Source organism: Lepidochelys kempii, chromosome 15 (genome assembly GCF_965140265.1).
Source record: "Lepidochelys kempii isolate rLepKem1 chromosome 15, rLepKem1.hap2, whole genome shotgun sequence".
Lineage (NCBI taxonomy): Eukaryota > Metazoa > Chordata > Testudines > Cheloniidae > Lepidochelys > Lepidochelys kempii.
Genome location: NC_133270.1, coordinates 26,586,776 through 26,613,284, shown reverse-complemented (window position 1 = coordinate 26,613,284; position 26,509 = coordinate 26,586,776). Strand labels below are relative to the sequence as shown.

The 26,509-nt window shown below is 42.6% G+C and overlaps 1 protein-coding gene across 3 annotated transcripts in view; it reads right to left on the bottom strand.

The window, feature by feature from the left end:
- Positions 1 to 2,539: 2,539 nt before the first annotated feature.
- Positions 2,540 to 26,509, bottom strand: part of CFAP251 (cilia and flagella associated protein 251) — a 33,140-nt gene continuing 9,170 nt past the window's right edge. For all 3 annotated transcript variants that reach the window (XM_073313366.1, XM_073313365.1, XM_073313364.1), the window contains 16 exons: positions 25,525 to 25,605; positions 24,678 to 24,755; positions 24,138 to 24,182; positions 23,309 to 23,526; positions 20,526 to 20,720; positions 18,969 to 19,216; positions 18,727 to 18,875; positions 17,689 to 17,862; positions 16,036 to 16,220; positions 14,654 to 14,768; positions 12,344 to 12,507; positions 8,851 to 8,941; positions 8,501 to 8,644; positions 5,367 to 5,595; positions 4,016 to 4,117; positions 2,540 to 2,801 (listed from right to left, as the gene is read on the bottom strand). In XM_073313366.1, the coding sequence (XP_073169467.1) occupies positions 2,647 to 2,801; positions 4,016 to 4,117; positions 5,367 to 5,595; positions 8,501 to 8,644; positions 8,851 to 8,941; positions 12,344 to 12,507; positions 14,654 to 14,768; positions 16,036 to 16,220; positions 17,689 to 17,862; positions 18,727 to 18,875; positions 18,969 to 19,216; positions 20,526 to 20,720; positions 23,309 to 23,526; positions 24,138 to 24,182; positions 24,678 to 24,755; positions 25,525 to 25,605 (2,373 nt within the window). In that variant the 3' untranslated portion in view covers positions 2,540 to 2,646. The remainder of the gene's footprint in view (positions 2,802 to 4,015; positions 4,118 to 5,366; positions 5,596 to 8,500; positions 8,645 to 8,850; positions 8,942 to 12,343; positions 12,508 to 14,653; positions 14,769 to 16,035; positions 16,221 to 17,688; positions 17,863 to 18,726; positions 18,876 to 18,968; positions 19,217 to 20,525; positions 20,721 to 23,308; positions 23,527 to 24,137; positions 24,183 to 24,677; positions 24,756 to 25,524; positions 25,606 to 26,509) is intronic.

The following is a 26,509-nucleotide window of genomic DNA, read 5'->3' as shown; positions in this document are numbered from 1 at the left end:
TGGGTCCTATTCCCAGCTCTGGGTGGAAGTGTGGGGGTCTAATCATTAGAAGAGATGGGATTGGGTTGTGTTGCTAATTGTGCCTGGACTCACTGTGGGACCTTCCCTTGGGCAAGTCACTTAACACCTCAGCGCTTCAATACCCCTCCTTCCCGCCAAGGGGGATAGCAATTCTGATCTACCATAGAGGGGCGTTGGGAAGCTTAATGAATTAATAAAAAGAAAAGGAGGACTTGTGGCACCTTAGAGACTAACCAATTGATTTGAGCATGAGCTTTCGTGAGCTACAGCTCACTTCATCCGATGCACTTCATCCGATGAAGTGAGCTGTAGCTCACGAAAGCTTATGCTCAAATCAATTGGTTAGTCTCTAAGGTGCCACAAGTCCTCCTTTTCTTTTTGCGAATACAGACTAACACGGCTGCTACTCTGAAACCTGTCATTAATGAATTAATGTTTATAAAGAGTTTTGACAGTCTCAGATGGAGAGCTGCAAAATACTGTGGCTTGACTTCTCTTCCCTCTGTGGGCAGCAAAGTTGCGGAAATAAATTGCAGGACTGTGAAGGCTACTTTTAGGAATTATTATTTGTTTATATAGTGCTGTAAATACTTTTGTAATATAAATATGCAAATATGTCCCCAAAAGACACAACCCCAACCTTTAGAAAGCTTGATGATAATAATAAGCTCTAGAAACAATTGATTCTCAAAATGATTCTGAGAAGTTTAAAATATTTTACAGGTAGGGAAAGTGAGGCAGGGGGGTAATTTTCTAAATGAGGGTGTTAATGTCAGAGCTGGGATTAGAAATAAGACTGCCAGCCTCTGCGCACTGAATCACTCCTCTCTGAAAAGCTAAAGAACCATCCTGTGATGTATTATTGTATGTATGTCTGAGCCTTATTGTCCGTGTCCAAATTAGATTGTAAGCCCCAAGGGCAGGGATCACATCTTTGTATAAGCAGGTATTTGTGTAGCGCAGAGTACACAGAGGGTGCTCAATCAGTAATAATATTAGATCCATTTGTTCCTAAACTTTGTGATTATTACACAAAATACTTATCTTTGAGAATCCTATAGTGCATCCTCTTATGGATGATAGACTATTTGAGTGACTAGTTTCTGATTTAGCCCTTGTGCAAACAGTTATGACACTATGTTGCAGACTTGCGGTTTGTTGTTTAGCCATATTTCTTTTTCAACAACTTATGTGATTTATAAAACAATAGGAAAAGGATATTTAACAATCCAGTTCATTGGGCATTACATACAAATGTTTGTGTAATACAAAAAGATAGAGTGAGCCAGATCTTCAGCTGTGTAAGTCAATGTATCTCTAATAACTGCAGTGGAGTTCTGATGATTTATGGTATCTGAGGATCTGACCCAACACATGTACATGTGTGTGTACATATATGCAAAAAAAAACTGGTTGGAGAGCAGGTCATATGAAGCAACACCTCCTCAGGAAATCTTTGTCACACACCCTGTAATACTTTGATTTGTGTCGTTTGACCTTTATCTCTTCACTGCCATGCAACTAGCTATACATCTTGCTATATGTACTAACACAACTATAATTATTTCTGTGATGTATAATAGTAATCTCCATGCAATAAACATCACCACTGAGTGGAACACTTTTTAAGGGGCTACATGATTATGCAAAGACCCATCAATGCTGAGGGGCACTGTAAAGAAGGAAATGAGTTCAACTCACTGATCTTTCTGCAGCAATTTGCATTGGTACCATTACGCTGTTTATACAAACACTGAGTAAGACACTCTCCCACTGGTATTACACTACTAATTGGAACTAACACTCCCAAAAAGAAATACAAAGTTGTTAGGAGTAAAATGGAAGCCCATTTTTAATCCATCACAAAACAGAATGCTCCTTTCACTAAGATTCATTACTGTGGTATATTCAGATATAGCACTTAATTTTAATTGCTATTTTACTGTAAAGTTTTTGTGAATAAACTTTTCCTGTAATATGCTGAAACTGGACTGTATTAGTGCAGCTTTGCATTACACCATTAGTGTAAACCTGCCCTAAAGCTAATGTTACCAGTCACAGGAGGATTCCTCCCAGGACAGGGGAGTATGAGCTACTGTACCATCTCATATTTCACTCTTCTTCCTGCAGCCTTATGCCATGGTGATCCCTGATTGTCCTAATGGCCCACTGGACCATTAGATGGATGGATTAAGAGCAAAACCGTAATGTTGCACTCTGAAGAGACCTCTTCAGGAAAGCATTTGTGATTGATACCATGATGTCAATTTTAGCAGCAAGTTTACTTAACCCAATCCTGTGTTTGGTGTGTTCATTTTGGAGGTCATTGATTGGCAATACATGGTGTTCCTAGGGACAGAGTAAGCTGCTTCCTCTTGATCTCCAAACTCAGAACTCCCCCACGGTAGCACTGCTGCATGATTACTGGCCCAGACTTTGTGAAGTGTTTTAATCCCATAGCTTTATGACACGCCCTAAATTGATGAAACATCGTAGAGTTTGAGGAATGTTTAGTTCACTTTATTTTATAATAAATACAAAAATATAGTTTCCCAGGTGTTTGAGGAGAAAAAATGATTACAGAAAATGCATTTCTGGGTAAAAAAACTACAAACTCTGTGGCAACTATGACTCTGCTGACTCTATGCTACTCGTGAGTTCATAATTTTTTTCTGTCTCAGTTTCATCTGATTCAGGAGTAGGTAAGCCAAGAATATCAGCAGTAAATATCTCTGCTGTGATTTCCTCTGGAATTTCTTCTTCCATCAAAGCTGCTGCACCTGGAGGGGAACAAAAAACAACAACCCCAAAAGCAATCAGGTTTCCAGATCAATAGGACTTGTCAGCAGCAGTGTGTTGTATGGAATGTCTACAAAAATACATGAAAGGGGCCTTATATAGTATCAGTTTAATACTTAATAGGTCCCCTGTCACGAAACAAAGGCATTGATCCTGCGAGGTGCAGCACACCTTCAACTCCCACTGAGAACTAGATTTAAACTAAATGATCTATAGCACTATATTTGTCCATTCCATCTCTGACTCCTCTAATCCTGCATGGCTTTTTTTTCCTGTTACTTATCCATGATTTTCTTGAAGATGGTTACAAAGCCATCTTGAACATGCTGTATTTTGAATACTGTTATTCAGATATCTGCAGACTCCACTCAGTTGCTTTAATAACAATATCAATTTTCCGTTTCAAGTAATTTAGGCATAAAAGAACATATTTAGGCCCAGATCCTTATAAAAAATGACTTGAGATCTTTAACATCTATGCAGAATGGACTGGTGCTTGGTTAGTAAGATCTCATCTGTAAGACCTACATGCAATAAACTGCACAGCACTCACTGAACTTCGGAAGGACAAAGGGCTGTCTCTATCCTGCTGTGATTTGATTTGAATCTAGGGTTCCAAGCAATCCAGGTATTTCAAACCTGGGGTTTGTTCCCTCCAGGAGATGCACCTTAAGTAGGCATATATCAGTTGTGGAAAATCCCAACTGGATGTTATTGTAGACCTTTAGGGATTGGGACACTCATTTCAGAAACTGCATGAATATGGCAGAAGTCAGGGGTTCCAATTACAATGGACAACTCTGCAAGGAACTGAAAATAATTTGTATATGATAGGATTCCGCTTTGCCCGTGGATCACAACAGTGGTGAGGCCTCCAGCAAATATCTCCAGTTTCCATTCCTAGACAGCAGATAAACAGTAACGTAATGTAGTCAAGGACACTTATATTTCACTGGCCATTTAAATATATATGAGTTTCAATCTGCAGTAGAACTTTTCCCCAGCATCAGTGGAAGCTAAGTGCATGGACCAAGGATAGATAGTATTTGGCCCTGTGACTATATTTTGCAATCCCAGCTGAACATTTTTAACAGCTATTGGAGTAACAAGGTTAATAGGATTTTCAGTTTAATTCTTACATTAAAGGAATTGAAGCAATCTTATTTCTGTGTTTCATAGAATATTAATCCTGTACCTGAGTGATCATAGATGCCCAGCTCAGATCTCCCACCCTCTGGATTCATGCCCAACAGGGTGGTGAGACACTCTGCCAGCTCCTCCTCTGTCATATGCTCCCCTAAACACATAAAGCAAAAACACAATCTCTAAGCTTTCTCACAGCATCATTAACACAAACTCAGCACAAACATATCTAGCAAGAATGGCATAAGGACAAAATAGGATGGTTTGGGTTCCTCCAAGGTGTAGCCAGTACCACCATTCAAAATGCATGATCACAGTGCAAGAAATTTGACCCAAGAGAAATTTGTTTTTGTGAACAATATGAGTTTTTGGCATACAAATTAGGTTTCTGGGAGGGGGAAAGGCTACTGGAGCTGGCTTGTTGAGCTGAGCTGCACCTACAGCAGTTTTCACTCTATTCCTTTTCACAGGAATTTCCAGATCAGATCAGATCAGGGGTGTATTGGCAGTGGCCAGCACCACCGCGATTCAGAGGAAGGTGCAAGAAAACATATGGTCAACTATTACAGAATAGCCTGCACATAGGAGTTTATTCCTAACCTGCATCAGTCAGTGGCTTATGCCCTGAAGCATGAGGATTTGTATCCCTTTTAAAAATGTTTTATCCTATGTCATGTATCTGTGGATGTTCTCATCATCCATATAAGTGTCTAATCCTTTTTAACCTCCTGGTAAGCCCTTTACCTCAATGATACCATGTGGCAATGAGTTCTACAGGTTGATAATGTGTGGGTTAAAACAGTATTTCCTCTTATCCATTTTAAATTTGCTGTTTTTCAGCTGAATTGGGTGCGGTCTTGTTCTTATAATAACAGAGAGAATATAGAAGTACCTAATTTACCTTCTCTGTGCCAATGCCATTAATTTTGAATATCTTTATCCCGTTCCCTCTCATTCACCTCATCTCTAAACTAAACCATCCCAATCTTTTCAGTCTCTCCTTATATGAAGTCATTCCAGACTTCTAATAATTTTCATCACTCCTTTCTGGACTCTCTTCAATTTCTACTAGTACTTTTTTGGAGATCGTGTGAGTTAAACAGAATATAGTATTCCTGGTGAGGGCACACCATCAATGAATGTAATGGCATTATAATATTTTCCAAGATCCACACTCTTCAGATAGCAGATAGAATACTTGGAGCGTGCAGCAATTTCCAAACAGGAGGATACAACTGAGTTGAGACAACGTATGTGGTTATTTAATTTAAAATTCTAAGACAGATGAGGTAACATACCACCTATCAAAACTTGTCTCCGGATAACTTTTTACTGCAATGGATACTTTTTGAAATGAAGGACAGAACAAGCAAACATAAAACTGATGTTAGGAAAATGCTCACCTCTGCACTGAAGTTGTTGCAGTAAGTCTCCTTTGTTGATAACAATTTCTCCATTCTCAGTACCATAACCAAGAACTTGGAAGGCATTTTGTATTTCTTTCATTGACAGGCCAAATGCTGGTCGATGATTTATATAAAGTTTGATAAAATCCCCTAAACTGATATTTGTAACTTGTTTTCCAGTGTGCACATACTCACTAAATTTGACTTCATTTATCATGTCCTCAATCTAAAAGTCAAGACAAAAGACACTTATACAAGGCGGGTTTCTTTTAAAGCATTGGACCAGTTTCTGATCTCAGGGATGCCAATATAAATCCAGAATAATTCCATTGGAGTCACTGGATTTACACCACTATAACTGTGATTAGAATCTAGCCTCAGATTAGTTGACGGTGTCTCTTTAAAGAAGTTGTTTACCACATAAAAATTACATCAACCCCAGTAGTACAATTCCTGCAATACACTGGGGTCTTTCTGTTATTCTCAGAGAAGCATTTTGCCTGGGATGTAATATACTGGGGAAATCTTTCATTATGAGATGATGTATCCAACAATTGACACGAGAGGGGGAAGGAATGATTCCCCCACAAGCCATGCAGTGAAGGCAGAGCAATTCTCTGGCTGCCTCACTGCAGCCCTCATTGCAGCTGTGTCTCCACTCTGGGGACAATGGACAGCGAGTCCACAAAATGGTGACTCCACCTTGCTGCACCTGCCTTGTGCAGGAAGTCTCCACGCAGTAAGCTGGCTATGTGGGTATGCACATCATGAACGAGCTTCCAAAATTCTCCTCCTTCCACCCCTACTCCCAATACCCACTCATCCTGTGCAGCAGAACTGCCTCTGAGGCCCTCTGCAACTGCAGAGGACTGAACTTTGCTCAAAGGGTCCCACATCCTGTCCTTTATTTCCCTGTATCACTCATACAGCAGTCCATCTACTGGGCAGTCAGGCAGTGCCTGCCTCTTTGTCGCTAGCAGTTTAACAGTTTTCCTGAAGCCTGCTGCTGTGAGTCAGAGTGGCATGCAGCCTTGCAGATGTTTGTTTGAAAGGCAAGTTCTGTTCCATGCCTTCATTGTGCTCATGTTTAAAGAGGCAGCAGCCTCCTTACAGTTACAAATGCAGCTAAATGTTGGGAGAATTCCCAGTGCCAACATGTACCAAGCATTCTACTCCCCAGGAAGGCAGGCCAATGCAAAGCCTCCCTGGGGAGGATTTTGCATTCAGCCCTGGGCCTTTGTCCTCATGTCAGAAGTTTTTCCACTGAATGGTGCTCAGGGAAGATGGAAATCATGAACTTATATTTTCGCCCTGGCAAATATCATGCAGGGCAAGAACAGAACAATTCACTCAGCTCTAGCTGATCTGGGATTAAGTTTTATCCCTGTCCTAGTGAATTACAAAAGAAAAACTCTCCAACTCCCAAGAGCTCCTGTTAGTGGATTCCATGCTGATTTTTCCCCTCTCACTTTTTATTTAATAAAATGCTCTGGAGAGAGAAGAATTTTCATTCTGTGAATTAATATTGTCCTACCTACTTTGTGAAGCAGATCATAGGTTGTCTAGTTTCAGGGTAGTTTCCTTGACTGAAATGCTCTCCTCTAATTTCTTACAGACTATTTCTCAGGAGATATTCCCCATGCCTCCTCTAGCAACTGTTCATGAGAGGAATACATTCTCTTCTTCCCTACCAGCAGGAGGTGCCAAGGTAATGAGCCCAGGAAAACATCTAACTATGTACAAAATTATAGTACCAAAGCAGGACACTGCACCAGCTCATCCCAAGACTAGACCAACTTCTGCCAGCTCCAGGAGCTCCAAGGAAAGTCTGCTAGGGGAAGGCTGCATTGATGAAAAGTGACCAGAACTTTCCTTCTGCTGGATCCTTCTGCTGCAGGGCTGGTGGGGTGGCACTCCCTCAGTGCAGCTTCCTCCATTGGAATTCTTATGGAGCCCCAGCAGGGGAGAATTTCTCCTGGATGAAGGGACTAGGCTGGCCCTGCGAGGTGTAATTTACACCTCCTTGCAACAGAGTCAATACATCTGCTCCAGGTACCTTAATTTCCTTTCTGCCAGGTTGCAGTGCTATAAATTAGGTATGTGTAAATACAAACTGCCTCAGAACTACTATTACAATAGGATAAGAATCATCAGCCTTATGAAGGGATTTATCTTTAGCTACAGTACAAAGAGGATTTGAGGCTTAAAACTCCTGAGAAATTTTTGATAAAAAAAAGCTCCCCATTGCTGTGACCTGACAAATAAAACTTTGAGAGATTTTCCATAGGAATTTACGTCAAACATTTATCAGTTAGTGAAGGATGTTGAGGTCCCTTGCAGGTGAAAGGTGCTCTCTCTATGTAAAATCATTCTCATCATCACTATAAGGCACAAAGGGAAGGAAAACAAGAGGCTGTATACTGTACGGATGAGTCAGTATATAGAGCTGAAAGTTCCAAAGCCCCATTTGTGTGTAACGACACTTAACCCAAGCTGAAGAAACTCAGGGTGGGCCCCAATTTGACATGGAGGGACCCCCTATAGCACAGGTGCTGGAACTAGTGGTGCGGGCGATGCTGCAGCACCTCCTGACTTGAAGTGGTTTCCATCACATACAGGGTTTACAATTTGGTTCAATGGCTTTCAGTACCCCCACTATACACATTGATTCAGCACCCCTGCGCTATAGGGTGAAAGGAGAATCCACTCTTCATACGTTCAGTTTCTTTTCTGAGGCAACCAACCTCTCTTCTGAAGTGCCAACTGTGGGTGTGATTTTTGTGCTGTGAGCACTTACTCTCTGAGGCCACCAAACACCTGACAGATGAAAACTTTTGAACTCCATTGACTTGGGCTGGATTTGTCCATCTAACCCAAAGGTGAAAGGTTCCTTTCACCAAGCCCCAGAGCACTCCAATCCCCTAGTGGTATTGAATCTTTACTTTGTCCCATACATTTTTTAAAAAAAGATACAGAGCCAGATTTTGATCAAAGTTACACTAATATAGATCTAGACTAAATACATTTAAAATCCATGGATTTATTCCAGATCTAGCCTGTGTGACTGAGATCAGAAATTGGCTGACCGCATACTCTGTAAACACAATAATTCTCTTTGGTAAAAAACAAACCTTTTCCTCTGATGGATAAAACCCCATTGCTCTCATTACAAATGGAACTTCCTCCAAGGGAATATGTGTTGACACCTGTCTGGTCTCCATTGCATCAATACCCTGACTGCGCAGCTGTGCATAGTAAAAATAGTCCTCCAGTTCCTGAGAGAAAATCACATGAAGTATAACAAAGTTCAGTTTGTCAACATGCATGGGACATAAGCCTCTTTGAAGATATACTAAAAGGCATATGAGTGAAATTATTGTTAAAGCAGATTTGGACCCCCAAAATTTGTCAGACCTGTATAAATTAATTCTAACATTTTAGCCAGCTGTTACCACACAATGTTTACTGTGACTATAATTACCCTGAAGAATTCACCATCTCTTCCACCATCCAAAAGGTTGTAGAATGGGATCAAATCCTCACCACCCAGAGAAACAGCAGCCTCCAAAGCACTATGGCAATAACAAAAAGATAGCTCAGAAAGGGTTCATGTAAGGAAAACTGTCCTGTTTGCTGCCAGTCACATAGAAATTTATAACAAATAAATAAATAAATAAAATCCACCCAAGGCTCAGAACAAACGGGGAAAGGTATAGTTCTAAGTTGAACCTTATGCTACTCTATTAACAGTCAGCACTTCTACAGCACTTTCTATCCCACGATTTCCCAGTGTTTTACATACAATAGCCCATTATAGGAGGTAATTATTATCATGTGTGTCTCTGGTTTAATGGAATAAGCCTAGGGCTGGGAGCCAGGAGATGCTGGGTTTTAATCCTGGCTTTAACACTGACTTGGTGTGTAGTCTTTGTGTCTGACATTTAACTTTTCTGTGTCGTGGTTTCCCCATTTATAAAGTGTGTTACTTCACAGGGATGTTGTGGGGATTAATTAGCTTATGTCAGGCCAGCACTTTGAAGAGGAAAAGGGCTAGTGAGCAGAGCTTGCCGTAGAACAATCAAACCTTAGCTCCTAAGTTCCTGGACTCTAACAATTACACACACTCTTTCCTGGTAAGATATTAGGCTCTGTTATTCAGGCGCTCTATTCTTCACAGTGGAAGACAATGTCCTAGATGCAGCGTCAGGTAAAAATTCCACTCTAGCTTCCTCATCTGTGGTCCAAATTTCAGTTTCATAGGCAGGTGGAGACCAAAGAGCCACATGTGTTAGTCAGGATGCAGAAAAGTAACAGCTCCCACAATGAAAACAGCCCAAGACACTACAATAGCCTGGTACAGCAATAACATCAGCAACATCCCTGTGCATTCATGACAGCATGGCATCGCTTTGATCTGCACCTTTGGTGTGCTGTTCTCCATTGTGCTATCTTTACGTTTTATGATTTTTTATAATTAAGTTATTTGGACATTAAACATAGTGGAGACACAGAAGATACCAGAAGCAGCAGTAAAGTGATAATTAGCTCATAAAGAGCCTTGCTCCAAAAGCAAATTACATAAAAATTCAGTGATGCCTGGACCATGACCAACCATTATAAAGAAGGAGCATTTACATCCTATTGCCTTCTATTGCCCATTCCGACACCCAAGTGATTAAGCCAGATGAAATGGAAAAAGAAAATACATAAAACCACTGCTCTCGCACCAGGGCTTCATTTGCTCTGGCAGCTCGGAAGTTGCTCTGTGCCCTCACTGCCGTGCAATTGGCTGTTCTTACTCGGGAATCATCAAGAGGAGCTCTATTCATAGTGGACAGTGTCTGAACTGATGTCTTTGCAGAGTGAGCGTATATGAGAAATAAAGCCCTAGGTGGGGGGAGAGGAAGGATTCTCCTGTTTAGTTCGTACCATTCAGTGCACTCCAAAGAGCAACAATGTGTTCTTCAGCAGTATCTTAAAGCCAACCCCAGCAGGGATGATTTAGCAGAAATCAAAGAGAGGAGGAATTCCCACCTTACATATGATGGCAACAGGTACTATGGAAAACGCTAAGGCAGACAGATAGCTAGCTAACCCCCTAGCCTAAACCATCCTTCAGTTCTAGCTCTGTGAGTAAGTGCCATCTCCTTTTTTTTGATATATGAAGTTACGCTACACTGAAAAGGCTGGTTTCAGAGCATTTGCAGCTGCTTGCTTCCTGTTGATGTTTGCATCTGTCTATGCATCCGACGAAGTGAGCTGTAGCTCACGAAAGCTTATGCTCAGATAAATTGGTTAGTCTCTAAGGTGCCACAAGTCCTCCTTTTCTTTTTGCGGATACAGACTAACATGGCTGCTGCTCTGAAATCTATCTGTCTAGGCATTCATAGGAACACTTGGCACTGTGGTAGCTTCCCCCCACCTTGTGCTCACATCAGAATGAATAGCCCTGATGTTAAAGGAAACAAACATGGCCTCGCTTTTTGGCATCTTTACCAAGGGCTGTAAACAAGGGCCGTTTGGAGGAGGTGTCCCCTATCAGACATCAATGGCACAGCTTTTTGGCACAGCTCTTCAGTCGGAAGCTGACAAAGGAAAGTGCCAAGCTTGCTGCCACGGCAGCACAAAATTGGCATATACAAGCAGTTCTTACTCACAGGAGCAGTCCCGGTTACTTCAAACGGTCTACTCATATGAGCAAGGCATTAAAGTTGTTGGTCCTAAATCCATTCTGCAAATGCATGGGGAATTTCCTGGACAATATCAGACCATCCCATTTGGAAACTGGATAGTCTGTATCAGCACTTCTCTATTGTTTTTCATCCTGCAGGGCATTTTATAAGAAACAGATGCTCCTGTAGACCCACCTCCCTGCCCAAACCTCGTAATCCCCACTGCCTGGCTCTAAAAAGATCCCAGCCTGTGGCCCCTCAGGCAGGGATCTTAAAAGCCACTGTTTTATACATTACTTAGCATTTATATAGTATCTTTCATATTCAAAGCACTTTAAAAATACTCATGTATTAATCATTATGGCAGCCTATGAAGTAGGTAAGTCAGAATGATCAGGCCCTTTTAACAGATGATGAAGCCAAGAGGATAAGAGATATTCCGAAGTTCCCAGAGGGAGACAGTGTCCCCAACCCAGATTTAGCACTTATGAGTTTTTGATTCTCACTCCTGTGCTCAGATCACTAGAGCACATTTCTGTTTGCATTCACCGCAGGCGAGATCCCGCGAAGTACTGAGTACCCTAAACTCCCATTGACTTCCGTGTGACATAAGGCTGTTCAGTGTCTCACAGGATCTGGCCCTTGGCTGGCGGTGCAGAAGCCTAGAAATACCAGGATTCTAAGAGCTTAGTCTGAAAACAGGACCCTTAATTATAAATTGGGGGGAGGAGGAATTGTGGGTTCCTTTGCCAACCCTCTCGGATGATATGATAGGAAACTGGACACTTGGGACCAGATTTTCAAAAGAGTTCAGCATCCTTAGTGATTCCCACCTGAGAACACCTGTGAAAATCTGCCCACCTCCGTTAGGTGCCTAAATCGGAGCTGAGCCATTTTTGAAAATCTGGCTCCAATTGTGGGTCCGGAGCACATGTGAAGATCTAGTCCTCTCTGTTTTAACTGCAGCCCTTGTAGCAAACCTGCATTGGATCAGGGAACATTTTAAACCAAGTCGAATCCACTGAAACGCAGGTGTCAACGCTGCACAGGGTGGTATCAGAGTCCCACTTGCACCAGGGCACCTGTATTAACGCTCCTTGTCTGAATGAGTTTTAGGGGCTTCAACTTTAAGCCTTTCTGAACTAGAATGGGATCCTTTGGGATGAAAGTCCCTATATAAGCATAAGTTCTTTGCCAGCAGGACATATGCTTTAGCTGGGTTGGTCACCGTTGTGTAAAGGGACAGAGCACATCACCATCAGTGAGAACAGCATGCTCTGCTTTGACCTGGTGTTTACTCACTTTACATTAATTTCCCATTTCATCACGATGCAGTCGTTCCCCCCCGCTGTAAAGACATGGCATCCATCGTAGGAACTAGCAAGGCTGGAGACACCTCCTGGATGGCAAATGAAAGCTGAGGACTTGTGGGGGTTACCATCAATGGGCAAAATCTGCAGGCCAACCTACCAAGAAAAGGGTAACTCCATGATGATTGGCACTTTTATACAAATTCAGCTCTTTTATCATTAGATGGTGTTGGTAGCCTGTGGTATACAGGAGGTGAGACTATATGATCTGGTGGTTCCTTCTAGCCTTATGCTCTATGACCTATGTGACACAGAGGGGTAAATTCTACCTCCACGTGGGCCAGCTAGGACCCTGGGCTGTCCACTGTGGAGGGTTCTGTAGTGAAAAGAATCCACTCTCCACAGCAAGAGCTCATGGGGCTGTGTCTTGAATCTGCATCTTTTGCATGGGGTCCTCAGATCCTGCCCATTCTAGTGCAGTGGAATTGCATGGGTTCTGCAGTGCACAGAGACCTCCAGGCTAATGAAAATGGGACAAGATTTACCACAGAAATATTCCAGTGTTGACGAAAGGGCTGACTAAGGAAGGGCCCGTCAATATGTAAATCTAAAGTTTTACCACATTGTTCCACAAGTCTTGTGAATCTCAGGGGCACAAACAGTTCTGACCCTAATGGCAGCCTTCGTACAGATCATCCAACCTGTACGCAGTGTGCATAGGGGCCAGGTTCTGCTTTCAGATGTAATTACACGGTGTCCATTTGTGATTACGGGTTTCAGGTGCCCGTATGAGGGTAGAATTTTCCACCTGGAAACCCAAATCAGCAACCCAGGAAGGAATAACTCACATGGCTCTTTTGAGACAATCAAATCCCCAGAGCTGAATTCAGACCTGGGTGGAACCAGGAACCACCTAGTGACTTCACTGGAGTTATATCTGCTCAAAGTAGGTCTGAACATGGGCCCCAAGCATTTGCAGCACCTAAGATGCAGTGTTTTTTTTTAAAGTCACTAGTATTTTATTCTACACTGGCCACCACTTCCACGCAGTAACCACACAGGGAGCTCAGCTTGGGGGAAACACATCCACAGATGACAGGGCCTTTCCTCTAAGGAGAGCATGTCTAACAAAAAAACAGAATACAAGCAGAAAAGGAAACAGCAAACTCCTGGCTTCGAGTTCAGTCCAGCTCCAAAACCCCTGGGCTTGAAGCCAGCCCATCCCAAAGGCATTCTCACGCAGCTGTCTGCCAAGATCAACTTTTATAGCCCCTCCCCTGAGGATCTGTGTGCAGGAGGGGGACGCTGAGCTGAGGTTAACTCCTTCTTCACCAGGGGCAGGTAATGTTCATACATGGGGAAGGGGGTGGGTGTCAAAATTCAATACCATAGTTATTGACTATTCAAAGTATAGAGAAATACTGTGGTACCTGTGGGGAAATACTGATTTTTTAAAATGGTGACCACTGCGCATAGAAAGCAGTACAACTGACTCCCAAGTGAAATACAACAGAAAGCTTAAACAACTCCTCTCCACAATTCCCACCTCCCAATCCCCTCATCCCCTACTCCCAATTCCTCAGCTTCCAATACCTCTGGTCTCACCCAAACCCACATCTTTCATTTAATCCCCCCAATACCTCAGCTTCAGACCTCCACTCTCTTTCCACTTGTTTCATTATGTGCCTTGCTGAACACATGCAGGACTAGATTACCTGAAACTCAGAACCTCTGATGACTTTGTCTATGGTGAAACCTGCACTAAGGACCTGCATGTACAACAAGCAAACCTTTGTCCTAAGCAAGCACTTTAAAGTATTCCAGAGATTGAATTTTTCTCTCATGCTGGGTAGCTGCTGCGGGCAGGTTTCACTATTTGCATGCACATGTAGAGGATATAGCGAGGAGCACTATAGAAATATCTGGTAGTATAAATAACAATAAAAACTGTAACAGAATAATACCTAGCTCTTAATAGCACTTTTCATCGGTAGATCTCAAAGTGCTTTCCAATAAAGGTCAGTATCATTAGCCACATTTTACTGATGGGGAAATTGAGGCACAGAGATGGGAAGTGACTTTCCCAAGTTTACCCAGCAAGGCTATGGCAGAGCCAGGGATAGAATCTAAGTCTCCCTCATTATAGTCCAGTGCTCTATCCACCTGGTAACACTGCCTCCTCTTAAATATCTGGTGTTTTTCTCCCTTAGGTACAAATAGCAGCTGTACCTAAGGTTGTTTGCAATGTTATGCAAAACAATCCAAAAGGCATATCTGACATAAACATGTAGGGACTCTGTACCTTATCTTTTGTAATATAGGCCAGATATCGTTTCTGTGGATCCTGACTGTTTGCTGCTGGAAGGATTTGTATCTTCTCAAGAGGGGACCCATAGGTTGGCCCCAGAAGTGTCTTTCTAAAGGAAAACAACATTTTCATTTATTCTATTGATCTTATCCATTTTTTCACACAAATGTTCCCGGGCACAAGTATGGAATTGAGCATGCATGTGTGTATAGGGGTGTAAGATTGTGAATTTAGTACTGGTGAAAGGTGTCAAGGTGACAGCTCTAGAGACCAAAATCTTCTACCCCAATTGCCCTGTCTCTCTCCTTAGAAGGGCCACCATTGGAAGTGAGAGAAAAGTTTAGTCTCCCTGGCTCATTCAGTTATTGGCCTTCACTGAAGCTGCCTGGCTCCCACTAGATCAAATATCGGCTTCCCCTTGGGACTCTGCACTTTTGGGTGAAGAACGAACTGCTCAGCTTCCAACACATTCAGCTTTTTAGGCTCTGACAACAATTACACATCATTAAATAATCTCAGAGGGTTAGCATTCAGGGCAAGCTGGCAAAAGGAGCTTTTAAAGAACCACTCTCTTGGATCATCTTTGCAAACACTGTGATTAATTTAGTCACTAACATCCTTGATGGATGGTTAGTGTGTCCTCTGTGAGAGCGCTGGCTTCCATTCCATTAACTTATGTAATACAGTGATCAGTCATTTCCAAAAGGAAACGTTTAAGGAGGAGCTAAGAGCTGAATTCTGCCCTCAGTTACACCCATCCAGCAAAATCTAGCTCCAGGTATTTGATGTGCTCCATTAAGAACCTGGAATATTTCGGCTTCTGCTAAAAGGATATTTTGGCAGCTGTAGCAGTGAGACAGGAAAGGCCGATCCCATCAGTCTGGCTCGGAGAGCAGAGAGAGGACTTGAGCTGGACTGGATGCTGGCTTCACCTTCAGGTTTTCTTTATCTGAAGACCAATACAGGGTCCATCTGTTTAAAATCTGCTAGTTAGCTTTGTTGGCCAGGGCAAGACTCCTGTTGTAACTAGGGAAAACCTTCTGAACTGATATCTTGGTAGCTAGTACAGTGGAAGTGGGGGTACAGTAGCCTGATAACACAGGCAGCTTTATAAATGAAATCTGTGGCGCTATGCAGGACTCTATCATAGTCATCACAGTTTCCCTCGTCTTTTAGTAAAGAACGTTAGGTCTTCCCCATGGTTTGAACAGAGCCCAGGCATTCGGGACTCTGAGATTCTATTCCCAGTTCTGACTCTCTGCGTGAAAGTCCATTAGGCCAAACTCTTCAGTAGTGTCCACTGATCTTGGGTGCACACCGAGAGGAGAAGATGGCGGGGGGGGGGAAGGGGAGCAGGGTTTGAGTTTCCCAGTTACCTGCACATTTTAGTCGTAGCATTATAAAGCTTCATTTTGTACTGATTATTGGCTGTGAGAATGAAAGCTTCTGGAGTGAAGGGAGGGTACCAGGCCAAACACATTGGGACTGCCCTCTGTTCAATGCGGTCTCTTCGCAGAACTGCCAGGTATTCTTTACTGCTGCTGCCTAGATCATACTCCACCTGAATAGAACACAATGAACAAGATCCATGTGAAACAGCTGCACAGACTTGCCAGCATTCATGGTAGTCTGCTCCTCCCTAGTACCTTTTGCTTTACACTAGTGATTTGAGTGTGCTTTACAAATGCTTAATGAATTCACATCCCCAACAGCCCTGCACGGTAGAAGAGGAGATTTTTTGCAGTTTATAAAATGTTACTGTTGCAACCTCTGCTCATGTATCCATAATTATTAAAAATCACATGGATTAAAACCTCACTAAGCTGATGCAATGTCAATTACGGAGAACACAATAAGAACTCCACAGCAAAAGAAACTCAGCTCCCTGCTGACATGCCAAACCCTCAGCCAAAGCTGGAGGTGTAAATCCCCTGGCTGTGGAGAGCCCTGACTGCAGTGGAATTGGTGTTAGTTCATTGGGGGGAGGGGTGTGGGAAGAATGTGGGGAGCCTTTGCAGGGGTATATGGCCCCCTATACATCACAGGGACACTGTTCCTGCACAAATAACGAGGAGTCCTTGTGGCACCTTAGAGACTAACAAATCTATTTGGGCATAAGCTTTCGTGGGTTAGAACCCACTTCATCAAATGCCTGGAGTGAAAATACAGGAGCGGATATAAATACATGAAAGGATAGGGGTTGCTTTACCAAGTGTGAGGTCAGTCTAATGAGATAAATCAATTAACAGCAGGATACCAAGGGAGGGAAAATAACTTTTGAAGTGTAAGAGAGTGGCCCATTACAGACAGTTGACAAGAAGGTGTGAGTAACAGTGGGGAGAAATTAGTATTGGGGAAATTAAGTTTAGGTTTTGTAATGACCTGCACAGTAGGCTTTGGAAGTCTGGGCTGGTGTATCCGCTGCTACATGTATCAACTGGTCATTGCCTCCCACAGAGAAGGGTGCAAGAAGAGATTGGGTCCATTCCACCCTTTGCTGCTCTGCAGCTTGGGGGTAAGGGGGGATAAGTCCTTGGTCTATTGAAACTTCACTGCTCTAAAGGCAACTGGTATGGAGCCTGGGGGAAGCTTTTTCACTCCCAGTAACTAGATAGGTCTTGCAATCTGAGGTGAAGCTCAAAGTGAGAGTCTGCCTGGCTAAGAGAGGGAACAGGTGACAGAGTCAAGGGCCTTTCACTGAGAATGCCCAGCTGCCAGCTCAAGACGTGCAATGGGACAAACCCACTGACTATCAATGAGAGGGGCATAGTTGTTCTCAAATGGTGGGATGGAAAGTTGTCTCTCACACAGCCAGGACCTAAGCCACACAGAGTTTCATACATGAAACCCAGCACCTTCAGTAGCACCTGGAAACATTCAGGCTACAAATGAGTAAACTGACACCCAGAGGAGCTAAAGTAACTTACCCAAGGTCAAACAGCATGTTGAATCAGAACTGGGAATAGGACCCAGGAGTCCTGCTCTAACCAGTAAATTCTACTGCCTTGCACGCTTTTAAGCAGACTTACCAACAGCCTGTCCTCCCCAAGGCTTAAGAGCCTTGGTTGATCGCTGTCTAAAAGGACTCCAAATATTATATTTCGAATTGGTTTATAATGTGAATGAAGCCCTGCTAGATGCTCCCAGGATCTTTCACCATTTTTCAGTATTCTTTTGTAAACAGTCACTGAATATTTTTCATCCTAAAATGACAATAAAAATATTTCAGTTTATCTTCAGCCTGCATTTCTATTGTGTTCCTCAAGCTGTCAGGGGAATTCTTAGCATTTCTTAGCTCTTTAGTCTGGCCTACATGCTTTTCTAGCTATGTGCTGTGTAGGCCACATGGAAAATTAGGTAAATAGAATGACAACAACAAACCTGATTGGGAGAAAGGATCTGAACAGAACCAACAAACACTAAAATAATAAAGAACAACTCTTCAGCCCTGCCTGAAAGGAAGCCACTGACCAACCCCAGGGGTATACTAGAGTATGCTTCTGGCTTTGGAAAGGGAATGTAAAAATGGTATCATGAAACTCCATATTGATTGTCTCCGTGAGCCTGGAGCAAATGTGATCAGGTTACAAACAAAAAGATATTTTTCATAACTTCCAGCCCCCATGGGATGTATCATCATCAGTAATTAAGATTCTGCACTCCAAATGCAACCTCATTGCCTTCAAATACTGGCAATTACATCTGTGCACTGAAATATGAAAATGAGTTCACAATTCTTTTGATGACACATGAACCAAACCAGACTCCATCTCACTCTCCCATCGCTAGTACTGCAGGGGTCAGAGGAGTAAAGAGATGTCAACACTTATTTTTGTCAATAGAATCAGCAGGTAGGGCTCTCTATAGAGACAGGGAGCAGGTACACCAAGGAAGAAGGTGCTGTTTTTACAAAGTCACAGCTTTAAGAGACGAAGAGTGTTCCAGAGTCAATGGAGAAGACCCTGCCTGTTCTCCTTTCAGGATCATATCAGGGCACAGCCTGTAAGTTCCAGTCCCACCAAAAGGTGCTGCAAGGAGTATATACATATATCTTGAGAAAAACTTACAGCAGTTGCAAGATACTGGGAATCATGAGAGAAGCTTATTTGAGTTACTGGGCCTCTTGAATATTTGAATTCTTTGCAATCATTTTCCAATGAAATAGAATCAAGGATGTAAACACTTCCATCAGTAAAACCAGCTGCCAGAAAAGAACCTAAAATACACACCAGAGAACAATTATTGTACAGATCACTCATCTCAGGAAACCGGATGCTCAATGTTCAATGAGATCTCAAGGTAAAAATACCTTCAGGGTCATAGGAGAGGCACTGGATACTGGCCCCCATAAAGATTCGGCTAATGAGGTACTTTGTCTGCACAAAGTCCCACACCTTTAGCAGCCCACAGTGACTTCCTATGGCAATGAGATGCTGACTAGGGTGGCAAGCAATGGCATTAACAGCTTCCTTGGCCTCCTCCATTAATTTGTCAAGTTTTGTCCCCTCTGCTGTAACGTGAAGCACTGTCGCGTCCAACGTGGAAAGAATAAAATTCCTGTTTAGCATGAAGAAACAGACACAATTTGATGAGTCAGCAAGGTGGACTCTTTTCCCTCCAAGTTACACACCAGGCTAATTTCTTGTCAGTAATTTAGGGAATGATTGCTCCCTAAAACAATGCAAAGAATGGCTGCTTATCCATTCATTCAGCTGCGTCCTTAGTGCAGCTGGACTTCAGTTTCTGCACATACATAAGCAAAGATATATAAACAAAACAACTGACCATGCATATATGTTACTAAACTTCTATCAGGAAGTGGTTATCAGCCATCCTGCAATGTGAGAGACTGGCCCCAATAAAAGTGCCAAACCCTGAAGTCCTTTCTCAGAGCTCAGTTCTGCCACCCTTTACTGTACTCCCCAGAAATCACTCACTGACAACACAGGGACTCTCTGTGCAGCCAGGAACTACTTAGCAAGCCTAAGGCCATGAACAGTGTTTGAACAAGAGTCGGCATTAGAAACCAGTGGTTCCTGGGCCTCGGTCCTGTGTTCGGACCACACCTCCTTTCTCTAGCATTTGTAAGCCTGCTCTGATTTCCCCTGCGGGGCAGGAGGGCCTTTCAGTCATTTGTCCTGGTGTTAAACTTGGTGTGCCAGAGCTGGTAGGGGGTTGTGTATCTGCCTGGCCAAAGGAAGCTGCTGTAATCCCTAGTTAGGCAGAAGGTCTACAGAGGTTGCTAGCTGCAATCTCCATCTATACATTTGATGATGGGACCCTAAGAGCAGGAGCATCTTTTAACCTTTCTCTTTGCGGTTCAACCACTTCTTGCTTCCCAGAGGGGCGAACAGTGCCAGGAAACTACAGCAATTACCCAGGATGAGGAAACAGACAGAGGAGATCAATAGGGAAAATACCCATTCCCTGAGGCAGAATCCAGGTTTACAGCTATGTCTCCCTGGAGAACATGTGAAATTTAAAACTGTTTCCATAAGAGTCTAAAAACTCTGCATAAGGAAGGCTGCAAGCAACTGGGGAGGCAAAAATGAACTAGCAGGGGGACAGCCCTTTGCCCCTTGTCTGTGATGGACAGGTTTGATTCAGCATCAGGATGACCAGTATGAATATCTGCAGCCCTTCCTGCAGAAAAGACAGTACAATGGGCAACCTCGCCTACCCATCATATTGTATATTAACATCTGAACCATGTGTACTGACAATTTTAAACTCAACTAGATTTAGGATTTAAAATCCATTCTGGTAAAGCCAAAGCACAACAAAGAAAATCTGTCGACCACTAGTTGAACATTTCAACAGTTTCTTATTAATCAGTTGATTAGATTCACCACTGAAGGACTCTCACCTGATAATAAATGGTTGACCGTTCATAGTACAAGAACTGGAGTAGTCTGAGTTGTTGCTGGCAGGACTGGGAGGGTTTTTTGAGAAGGAAATGGATTGGATGGGTCCCAGTTTAAAGTGGCTGTACCAGTTCACAAGCTGCAGCTGGCCATCATAAAATTTAATATGACCTTTGACATCACAAGTTACAAAATAGCTAAAAGGAAGGACAAGAATTGGTTAATCAAAAAACATTTTTAAAGCGCTCCAGAAGAACTAAGGGCTCGTCTAAGCGTTTAGTGCACGAGGGTGTAAATCTACACTGCATTAGTGTGCTGTTCACTAAGTATCCCTGTTAATCCTGCTGCTGCTCACAAACAGTTCCCTAATGCACTTTGATCTATTCCTGTTTCAAAGCAGAGGTATATCAAAGCACACTACTGAACTTCTAGCATGTGGCAGTAGGGTCCACGCAGACACTTGGAGCACAGCAGGCTTGTATGGGGTAGATTTACACCCCAGCTTGCCTCAAACTCTTCGTTTAGACAAGCCTAATGCTCTGCACTACTCTAGGGATTTTTATGAAGGAATACGCTTCACAAGGCCTGATCCTGCTCTCATTTACACTGGTGTAAGTCAAGAGTAACTACTCATTGTAATCAGTGGAGTTACACTGGTGTAGAACTAGTGTGAGATCAGAATCAGGCTTTTATATCTCACAATACTGCTGCAGGGCATTTTCATCCCCCATTTTATAGATGAGAAAATGGAGCTCAGAGAGATTACATGAATTCCCAAAAACCACACGTGTCAATGACACAGCCAAGAATAGAGCCCAAGAGTCTTGACTCCTCGTCCTTTGCATTAACCTCTAGACACAAGGCCTTGGGAAAAAGAATTGGTATCTAAAGACTCCATAGTAGTATAGCAAGCTGCTAAACACATGCTTAACCTACAGACTAATTTCATTACGTAAGGTGGTGGCATAATCTAGAGATCTAAGCATTGGACTAGGAACCAAGAACTCCTGAGTACTAATTCTGACTCTGCCATGGATTTGATGTGCAATCTTGGGCAAATCATGTAACCTCTCTGTGCTTCAGTCCTTCCATCTATAAAACAAGGATAATGATGCTTAACTTACTTCACTCACAGGGAATGATGTGAGGGTCAGTTAATGTCTGGACATTACTTTCGAAGTGTAAACAATTAAGTACTAGCTATTTATTTAGGATAGGTATTAACTTCCAGTTAGCAATCCTTAAAAAGTACATAGATGGTTGATACATAATAGCACTTAGAGCTAAGCATCTAGTAGTATCACTGCATGGCTTGCCAACAAATATTTTAAAGTTGGCAAAACATCCTCTGTGACTTCAGTGTGTATCAGTTCCCTCTACTGGTTAAGATAGGGAAGCTGCTCTTATAATTCACCCGATAGCCCAAATTAATCCATTCTCTGAACCTATGCAATTAGTGGACAACCGTGGAGCCTGTTGATTAGGTATGGGGTGGGAGATTTCACAGATTTTGATAGTGTATATTAAGTAAGACCTTTATTTTTACTATTCAACACAGTGAATTATGAGTTTCTCTATCGTTTCATTTTAGACCATTGATGGTTTTAAGGTCTGGTACCTCATGACTGTTAGGGCAACAAATGTCTCCCTTATCCCACTAGGGGGCAGCAATTCTCAGCTTTCACATAATAAGGAACATTTCAGCCAAATTTACTGCCAGTGAAAACTGACACAACTCAACTGAAGTCAGTGGAGTTTTCCTTCTTACAACAGCAGTGAATTTGACCCTTTTCATCCAGTCTCAGAAGGATGCAAAGTATTGAACCTTAAAACTGCAACACTGGAATGTATGTAAAATATATTTTATATGTTTTTATTATTATTAATAACTTGTCTGTGGCCTCAAGTTCTGTACCCAGTATATTAACTAAAGCCACCTGGATTTGCATGTGGAAGAATACAGAAAATATTACTTATAATATTATTTAGAATGTGATTTTCAGAAGTGCTCAGTGTTGGCCCAAATCTGCACCCTATGAAGAAAGCTCCTCCTGGGAGCAGAGTTAGATCACTGCTAAGAGCATTGGAAAACACACCCTTGAACTCTAAAAGCAATCCTCGCTTAAACGTCTCTTTAAAATTTCGCATAAGCAAAATATATGATAGTGTGTAGAGATGCAAAAAGATTCTACTGTCACTCGTTTGAGATGAGCCACATAGCTCACCACGTATGAATAATGTGAGAATCTGAAACTCATGCCACTAGAACCTTATATTAGAGACCCCACACCATCATTTGGCCTCACTAGCTAACATGGATATCCCTGATCCTGTGATGTGTCGATCAGCCTGATTTGCTACTGCCTTGCACCTTGTGTCCTCACTGATGCTTCTGCAAAGTGGGTGTAGAATACTATCACAACAGGTGATAGTACTTGCTTTGCACAGGTGTAATGGCTACAGAATGTACAAAGCAGTGGAGAATCGAGTTTTATACATTGCAGGAGAATCCTGTTTTCATTCCAGTTCAATATCCTGAATACATTAAAAGATAACAAGGCCCTTCCTTAATTTTTACCTATTCTTTACCCAGGCAAACTACCATTGACAGCAATTGGAGGTTTGTTTTGGTGAAAACTTCTGGATTTGGTTCAGCATAAATATATGTATGCAGAACAAACAATGCAAAAACCAGTTTGAACATTGATTTTTCATTTCAGCCGCACACACTGGCTTTTTAAATGCCCACATTAGCTCAAGAACAGGAAATTATTTTATCCATTACCTGTCAGATGCAGTAAGCACAGTGAGGGCATCTTTCTGCACATACATCAGCTTAATAGCCTTTCTATTTTGTGGTTTTACACACAAGCTGGCAGGCATGGACGGTGGGCAGACTGCGTCCCACACCACCAGCTTCCCTCCTGATGTGGCTGTGAGAGCTTGCAAATTGCCAAAATGAAAAACTGACTGACTAAAGTGTCCCACCGTCTTGTTGAAAGTCTGCAAAGGAAGCAAAGAGACCCCGCATGGCATTCTCTGTAAAGTACAAACTAACCTACCCTTGCAAAGTTTTCAAAAATTAATTGAAACTAACGGAGAGAAAAAAATAACCACACAAATCACAAATCTGACTGTAGGAAACAAACAGGCTATTGGCAGCACATGTCTCTTCAGTGCGAAACTGCTTCCCAGCTCCATCCACATTAGGAAGTGACTGTCCCCACCCCATGGCAGGACCCAGCAGAGGCAAATCTGTCATGCGGGCAGGAGGAGGAAGGTCCTGCAGCAGGAGATGCAACAGGACCAGCTCTTTCTGGGAGTCCCATCCTGACCTCTCCTCCCAGCAACCACAGACTGTCCACTCCAGTCGCCACAGAGTTCCCTAGAGAGCCATGCAGCCTCTCACAATCAACCAATGTCCGAAATGTTACTTTACAATAACAATCACAAAGTAGCATAAACTAGAGACTGTGGGATACACTGTGATGTGGAGGGACTTAGCAAGTTCACTCCATTCAGGACATTGTGCTTATTTAGTAAGACAGACTGGTCGTCACTGCCAGAAAAAAAGCAAACCAGCTAAAGTGGTACAGTCCATCTACAATACTCACTCTGTCAGTTAAATGAGGAGCGCTGTACTGCAAACCGCTACTATCCTGAGGAGAAAAACAGAGAACTTGTTCCACATAAAGATGATAATTTTTAAAATGGACTTTGATCAAAAAAGAAGCTCTAACATGCCCATCACTGTGTTATCTGGGCACTAACATTACATTATTATTTATTATTACAGTAGCATTTGGTCGCCACACCCAAGATTGGGGCTTCATTGTGCTAGGCACTGTGCAAATAGTAAAAAAGAAATCTTCTGCCCTGAAGATCTTACAGTAAGTAGACAAACAATGGGTTGCACGGGAAACAGAAAGGTTAAGTGATTTGCCCAAGCCCCCATCCAGTGCCCTTTCCATTAGGCCATGCTGCCTTTCTAGAACACAGAGCCACAGTACCTCTCCATCCCTCCGTATGCTCAGCTTTTCCCTTTTATGTATTAAAGTAGTGTATTTAGAATGTTGGGAGAATTTTTTCCCCTCCCAGAATTATTCTTGTGGCACAACAACTACAAAATCACATTAACTCCTATGTCTACTTACCCATAGATAAAATAGAACTTGAGTTTTACTGTTGCTGACTAGTTCCTTGTGATTTTTTGGATTAAAAACAATGTAGTTCTGAAATTAAAACGTTAAAGTTAGGTTAAAATTCACGTTGGCCAGTCTATGACATTTACACCTCTCAATTTTAATGCTCTGGCCTGGCAGCGTGCTGTGCTTCACAACATCCATTCTTATGAGACATGTACTCTGTTAATCTGCAGAGAATTTGACCCATAGGGCCTGATGCTCAGTTTCACTAAGGCCTTCTTATGTCACTCTGGCAGTGTAAAGGAGCCTTAAAGTGGATACAAAAGGCCTTGTGAGTGTGACCCTATGAGTAGGGTGACCAGATGTCTTGATTTTATAGGGACAGTCCCGATATTTGGGGCTTATAGGCTCCTATGACCCCCCACCTCCTGTCCCGATTTTTCACACCTGCTGTCTGGTCACCCTACCGCTGAGGAATGCCTCCCTGGCTGTTGTAAAGCTGGCATCAGGGCTCTACTTTGCACCTGCTGCCGAGAGGTCACTTCAGATGGTGCAGAAAGTCATAGGCATGACTGAAGTGCACTGGTCTATTGCTATTCTCAGGGCTCATAGAAGGCCAGGGCAGGAAGCAGAGTGTAAGTTATACTGTCCCTGGGGCTGCTCTAACATATACTGGGGGCTGCACAGGGCTCTGCACAACCTCAGAATACAGGAATGCAACAACATCTTTGTCCCCCACCCAGGCCTGTTCCTGCCCCAAGTGCAGGAATGCCTTAACGTGCAAATCAGGCACACTGTGTTTAACAATGGTTTGTTTCCACTCTCCTAAGCCCCTTCAACAATTAGAATCACTCACCTGATAACCAAATGCAGGTTGCAATTCTACACTCCACATAGGTTTCTCTTCAGGTGAAGTCCACTTCCAAATGCAAACTCTCTGGCAGACAGGGGAAAGCAAAGTGACATCAGTGTGATTTTCTATGCACTATTGAATTCAATGAGGCTAATCCTGCTCATTCAAACTGCAGTGACCTCCAGTAAAGTCAGCAGGGTTGCATGTGGGAACATGGGAGCAGAATTGAGCCAGTAGGGTCTTGCTGGTTAGTATGGAATTTTTAAAAATCGATTATATGAGATATTGATTGTATGCAAAGTTACAAGTTAATATCCAGCATGGTCAGGCCTGCAGTCAGACATACTTTTTGAACTTGAGACCAACAGAGTTTGGGCTCTGCTTCCCACAGATTGTTCAAAACCATGTTATAAATCAGTTTTGCTGCAGCTAAATTTGAACCATGTTTAAACCTGGCCCTTTGCCAGTGAAGATTGGCCTGCAGGTACAGAATAATGCAAGAGGTTATGGCATTAGCTTTTCACTTCTGTAGGCCTGGGTTCTAATCCTGACTCAGGTGAACTCAAGCAAACATGAGTTTGATGGTTTCCAGTTGTGTACATGGAGGATGGAGAGACAGCATTAGCATTTAGTATGACTTCCCTCTAGCTTCAGCCCTGGCATAATTTTGGCATTGATATTGGGTGTGAATTGCATAGCAAAACTGACTTTGCTGGGAACTCCCATTATCCTCCTGCTAGCTAGGCCTCACATTATACCACTAGTCACATCTTGGAGCAGATTGACAATATGTTCAGAAACTAACAAAAAAATTAATGTTATTTTTCTGCCTGAAATGTAAGGTGACTGGGTGTTGCTAGTTGCTAGTTTAGTAATCAGGTCAACTAAAGATCTGTCAAAGTCAGAATCGTTTATCCTGACTTATACAGGTTTCTGAACTTTGTAGCTTTAAGATAAATGAAATCCAGATCTGAACTACCTCTGAGTT